The sequence below is a fragment of the Colobus angolensis genome, unplaced genomic scaffold, assembly GCF_000951035.1.
Source record: "Colobus angolensis palliatus isolate OR3802 unplaced genomic scaffold, Cang.pa_1.0 Scaffold550, whole genome shotgun sequence".
In the NCBI taxonomy this organism is placed as follows: Eukaryota; Metazoa; Chordata; class Mammalia; order Primates; family Cercopithecidae; genus Colobus; species Colobus angolensis.
In genome coordinates this window covers 1625838-1632237 of record NW_012119044.1, presented here as the reverse complement: position 1 = coordinate 1632237, position 6400 = coordinate 1625838, and the positions used below count along the sequence as shown (strand labels likewise).

Genomic DNA, 6400 nt, shown 5'->3' with positions numbered 1-6400 from the left:
GAGACTGTTTATGTTTTAGTTTGATCTTTTGATCTTACTCTCATTTTCTTTACTTTATCTTTTTTGGTCATTATGAGGCACAGAAAAAGAATACAGGGTTTTAGGATCCTTTACCAAAATTATAAATCAACCAATGCCAAAAAGGCAATGTAGTAACACAGTAAGTTGCTATTCATAGCACCTTTTATCAAGTGACTTCAAAGCACTTTCAACATTAATATAACTATTTTTGCTTTTGTTTTCCGTTGGGGAAAACTAGGGCAAAGAAAATTTGATATCCAGTGAATTAAACGTCAGAACAAGAGAACAGAATGCAGGGCTATGAACTTGCTTTTTGTTTCAGTTCATGCACAGTTTAGTCTCGGACATAAACCTAACTAAAATCAACTTTTGAATTTCAGCAGTTAAAAGTCACCATTAACAATTTTGTTTCCCCCTTCAAATAAAACAAAATAAAACAAACAAACAAAAAAGACCAAACACCAACGTGTTGTCAATTCACTGGTAAGTGTGTTAGAATTGGTTTCAGCCATGAATGCCTTCAATGGCATCTACCTGGAGCTAAAACAAAGTATTCTTGTAGCCCAAAGTCATGAAATGAAAACAAAGCATCTTTTATAACATGGTGTAAAGTAAGTATCCAGCAAACGTGAGAGGTGAACCCACATAAATCGGAAGGAATTTGTTAACAAAGACAGAGAACAAATTTTTTAAAAATCTGTTTTCACATTGTACATAAAAATGATATAAAAACAAGTGTCTATTTTTTCCTTATCCAGAGTGCTTGAAAACAAAACAAACAGAAACAAAAAAAAATTGGCTCTAGATGACTGTGGCAATTAAATAACTAAAATGAGTGATGAGAGCATAAGTTAATTAAGATTGAACACGACCCTCCTATTAATTCACTCCTTTGTTTTAAACATCAGAACTGATATTGTTGGGGCCAAAATTCTTAAAAAGGAGAAAACTTATGGAAGGAGAAGTAAAATTGTGGGTAAATGTGTGTGTGTGTGTGTGTATATATATGTATATATATACATATACATACATATATGAGTTGGAGATGGAAATTTGTTTTAAATATCTAACAGCTTATTGGCTGCACTTCCAAATCAGAGCAGAATAAAATAGAAAGGGAGAAATAAAATAAATTATACATAACTTACTAATCTGGGAACAGCTGACCATTATTATTATTATTACTATTATTATTATTATTTTATCATCATCATCATTATTACAACACTAGCAAAAAGAGGCAGTTCAAATGAAAATAAAGTCATCAAAAACTAACAGAAAAACAAACAAAATGAAATCTCTGACATGCAGGCTATGATCAGCTCCTCCAAGCAAAACCCCAGAGCAAGTCTTCTGAGAGAGAGAAAAATAAAAGGGATTCTTTTTTTTTATTATTCATATGTAAAAATCCGACTTTAGGGTGGTGTTTCAGGGGGTGAGATAGGAAAATGATGACTGGAGTGAAAACTATAGCACATCGAGCTACTAGTTGCAGTATTTACTATCTGATACTTCAATACAAATAATGGCAATTGACTTGAAATGATTTTGCATTTATTTGTACAGGCCCTACAACTGCCTTGGCATTTGGCTGGCAAAATCTACATAAGCAGTCCCATCACATTCAGTTGTTGCTCTTCGCAAATACTCTGCTCGAACCAAAGTTGGACTTCAGTGGATTCATCTGACAGCAAGGGAAGAGCAGTGGCAAGAATCCCTGGGTGCAGTCAGGCTCCATTTTGTTGGACTGCAATGACTTTTAATTAAATCCTACTTTTTATGGCATGAACTACACATGGCCCACACTTCTGAAATGCTAAAGGCCTCCACCTCGTTTCATGGAGGGGTGAAAAATACCTTATAAAATCATCAGTTTCATTTCCTGATCGGGAAAGGATGGAATGTTGAAGAAATAAGCTAATTCTATTTGTCTGAAAAATGGCCAAATATATTCAATGAAAACAATGATTGTTTTGCTCGAAATATCAACAGGAAAAACAAAAATCACTAAGTAGCAAACGTTAATGGAACCAACTGACCAGGGAGAAAGGACATCTGGGAGCAGTTTGCTAGTAGCTTCCATGTTATACATGCACACCTCTATTACACAGGGCCACCTGATCCATCCAATAATCATCATATTAGACATTTAAAAATATAATTTCTGAGCCCTATACTTGGTTAAGTTGTCATTTGAAGTGCAAAGTCAAGGTCAAGATTATTTCTAGACCAGTCACTTGGGAGGATGTGGGATTTCATCCCCAGATGTGGGTTTAACTCACAATGGTCCAACGTTATTCCTATTAGTACCATAATCACACACATACATACACACAAAAATCCAAGATCAGAAAATATTTTTCTCTAAATTTCTTATGTCTCTCTCTCTCTTTTCACCTGAGAACAGCACCTACAGTTTCCATTAAAAAAAAAAGTCAAATCTCACCAGCTGCTGGTATTTCAGGTTTTTTAAGGGATTGTCTAAGATTTAACACTGTCCTAACTTAAGAAGGAACAGGAAAAAGTAAAGGGAAAAAATGAACTTGGTCAACACTTCAGTACAAATTTGGCACTTGCTCAAAGATGTAGTGTGGTGTGTAATAGATAAAGAAAGTCCTCTAAAGAAAATAATTGCTTATTTTGTGGTGGATAGCAAGGAAGTTAAAAACAGGCTCTTTTTCCCTCTTCCCCCTCATGCACAGACTTCCATCTTTAAAGTATAGAGATGGAGAAGGTGGAGAGAAGTAAAGAGAAATTCATTTTTCTTTTTTTTCTGTCAGGTGCATTACAAAGAAAAAAAAATGAAAGGAAAGAAAAAGAAAAGGAAAAAAACCCAGAAACCCCAAAAAACAAAACAAAACTTATTTCTTTTTAAAAATTGTAGCACAAAACAACAAAACACATTCACAAGCCACTTGTTGGCACTGTGTACCTGAGTGAGAATTTCTAGAACATTGTAGAACAAACAGCCATAAAGTTTATTTAAAAAAAAAAAAAAAAGTTGACGGGTAAGACTTCAGTGCTTGGATGTAGCAGCTGAATTACTGGCATTATTTTACCCATAGCTTATTTCAATCTCTTGTTGTTGATATTGTTGTTTGCTTGTTGTATTTTTTTTTCTTTCCAAGCCTTTTGAGGCTGAGGTCTATTAGTCAGCTGATGTCCCAACTATTTAAGACTAACAGTTAAAGTAACAGTCAGTGTATGAGAAAGTTAATGTGCTTGGCCACTGGTAAGGATGAACCAGTTAGGGCTTCTTTAAGTCCTAAGGTCACAACAATTTTTTGACCCTTATCAGTTGGCTTGTCCTGCAATATGGTTTTCACTGTCACTCCCATAATCTACATCTGGATCATCCTCTTCCTCGTCGTACTCATCATAAATTTCTCCATTGATGTCCTCGGCCTGTATCTCTTCTTTGATATGTGGCTCCTCTCCTTTCACACCATAAGTGCTCTGGATAACAGGCATCCCAGGCTCTGGGCTGCTAGACACGCTTGAGTGCTCCGAGGGCAGGTGAGGGGAGGGCATTCCAGCCATGGCGATGGCTCCAGGGTACACAACACCGGCAGTGGCGATGGGGATCTGTGCTTGTTGCCTGTCAAGAAAGGAATTCCCAAAAAGATATCATGGGTGGGTGAATAGTTAGATGTGGACTTTATTACATAATTAATTTGCTCAGCAATGTCCAATTCTAAGGTACTGATTTTATCTAATTGCCCAACATTTTTCAGACTGTACCCTACTTTGACTTTAATACCTTGTTTTTTTTTTTTTTTTTTTTTTTTTTTTTTTTGAGATGGAGTTTCACTTCTGTGGCCCCGGGCTGGAATGCAATGGCATGATATTGGCTCACTGCAACCTCTGCCTCCCGGGTTCAAGCGATTCTCCTGCCTCAGCCTCCCAAGTAGCTGGGATTACAGGCGTCTGCCACCACACCTGGCTAATTTTTGTATTTTTAGTAGAGACGGGGTTTCACCATGTTGGCCAGGCTGGTCTTGAACTCCTGACCTCAGGTGATCTGTCTGCCTCAGCCTCCCAATGTGTTGGGATTATAGGCGTGAGTCACCGCGCCCAGCCTAATACCTTACTTCTATGTAGTGCTTCATAGAGTACAAGACATTTACATGTGTTGTCCATCTTATTCTTAATCCTGTTTTGTTACTACTGTTTTATTAAAAAACTGAGGTGTAGAAAGTTGATGCAGAAGAACCCAGGTCCTTAATTCCAAGTTCATTTTTCCTTCAATATAACATGCAGAAATAGTATTTTTCCCCAGAATTAAATGTAAAGATAATTAAATTTTAATGGGAAAATCCTAAAACATTAGAGTTTTCAAAATAAAACTTTACTGCCCAGAACACACCAGAGCTGAACAAATTCACACTATCCACTGAGTCTCTGAACCAGTTTTGGCCTCGTAGTGGTAGGAGGCAGGACCAGCTTCACGGATGTACCAACTGTGCAGCTACACTAAGGTCCCATATTTGATTTTCTTGAAATTCTTAATAACTTTTTAACAAGAGACCCTGTCTCCTCATTTTTGCACCTAGTCCTATAAGTCACGTAGGTGGTCCTATTGGAAGGGATGAAGAGATGATGTTCATCTATGATTTTATTCATTCATATGTTTACCATTTGCCCAAGAACTGTTGGGCTCTGTGTTTAGCTTTGTAAGGAGTCATGTGCTTGCAATATGAATCACAGAGCCCTGGACAGAGCATGCAGCCTCTTCCAAGGAACTGGAGGGGACAGAGCAGATTCGAAAAGGTTTTTATGAGTTTTTCTCTGCCCACATTTAGAACAATATTTATTGTTCTAAGAAGCTCTTAGAAACTAACTTCTGTTTCAAATATGAACAACTTTATTTTGGGTTTTTTTGAGAGAATTCTCTAGAAGCAATGCATTTCTGTAGCACATCTACCACACTGTCAACAACGTTGCCACGGGAGCATTGTAAAACTCGGAGCTGCGTTCTCAATTCAGAATGAAACCTCCTGTTCACAACCTCGTTATGCTCTAAGTAGAATCCCTAGCTTGTGTGATCCACAAAGGTCACACGTGTACCTTGATAGTTCACTAACCTCTCTATATTTAGAAATAAGTATTTTTTTTATTTTAAAATGATTTTTATTTTGTATCGTCTCAACAAAGTTGTTAGTTTTAGAACTTATCACGGTGAAACTTAGGAAGTAATGCAAACCAATGAAGAAAAGAACCAGTTATACTTCTGAGTTTTTAACAGAAAACTTCAAAATTATTTACTTGTAGATATCTTCTTTTTAAACCAGTTGTTAACAAATCTCATGTTAGAGGAGGAACTTGCAGTGGATTCATACGGACATATTTTTCAAGATCATGTGGGAGACTATTTGTCTCTGAAAATACTCTGAGCTCAGATTCTTTTTCAAAATGCCTCTTTGCAACTGAACAAATATGTTTTACATCCCATTAAGTATGACAGGAAGTTTGCTCCATGAGAAAAATGACTAAAAGGTCCATACCCAACATTGAAGTACTGCCGCATTTCCTGCCGCCTGTTGCGCATGATTGCCTTGTATTCACCAATGCGCAGCTTTTTGCCATCCACGAGACAGGTGCGCTTTGGCCTGGGCTTGTACTTATAATCAGGGTACTTCTCCAGGTGCTGCTTGCTGAGACGAGCTTGCTCCTCATAATATGGCTGTTTCTCTAGGTTTGTCATAGCTTTCCAGCGAGATCCTATGAAGAAAGGAGGTTAGGATTTCAATTTGCACAGCTTCTAAGCATTCTAAAAGAGATACAGCTGAGAACAAGAAAATCTAAAGTACAGATGTTGACCAAAACCCACAAATACATAAACCTGTTTTTGATTAGTGAGATCCCACAAGAACAGAGGTGGTGGTGGTTTTGTACCTAAAGATATAAACACTGGGCAGTATTTTTTTTTTCTGGCTTGCACTCTAGTCAAACTTTTGTATTATGTACCTTAAAGCTCATAGATAATTTAATGGATATATTTCTCATTTCTACATTAGATCATGATATAATTCACCTGCAAACAGAAAAGTTACATGATATGTTATCACACATTTTGAATCTGAGACTATCCAGTTACTGAATATTTTTATGTGGGAGATGTTTTTTACTATAAAAGTTCCCAACATATCTCATGTAGTCTCATCCTCCCCAAAATGTTTAAGTCTTTTAAGCTTACAGGAATGGCAGTAATTAAAAATTCTTTTTATTAAAACTTTATAATTAAAATTATAGTATTAATGAACATGGAGTGGGTAACTGCTATGTGCCAGATACGGTGCTAAAACGTTGACATATGTTATCTTTTTCCTACCTTTTACCTCAATCTTATAAAATAGACAGCATTTCTATTTTCTTTTTT

At 36.5% G+C, this 6400-nt stretch overlaps 1 protein-coding gene across 5 annotated transcripts in view; it reads right to left on the bottom strand.

Annotated features, from left to right (window-relative positions):
• Positions 1–1390: 1390 nt before the first annotated feature.
• Positions 1391–6400, bottom strand: part of SOX5 (SRY (sex determining region Y)-box 5) — a 1042185-nt gene continuing 1037175 nt past the window's right edge. For all 5 annotated transcript variants that reach the window (XM_011961452.1, XM_011961451.1, XM_011961450.1 and 2 more), the window contains 2 exons: positions 5526–5742; positions 1391–3619 (listed from right to left, as the gene is read on the bottom strand). In XM_011961452.1, the coding sequence (XP_011816842.1) occupies positions 3316–3619; positions 5526–5742 (521 nt within the window). In that variant the 3' untranslated portion in view covers positions 1391–3315. The remainder of the gene's footprint in view (positions 3620–5525; positions 5743–6400) is intronic.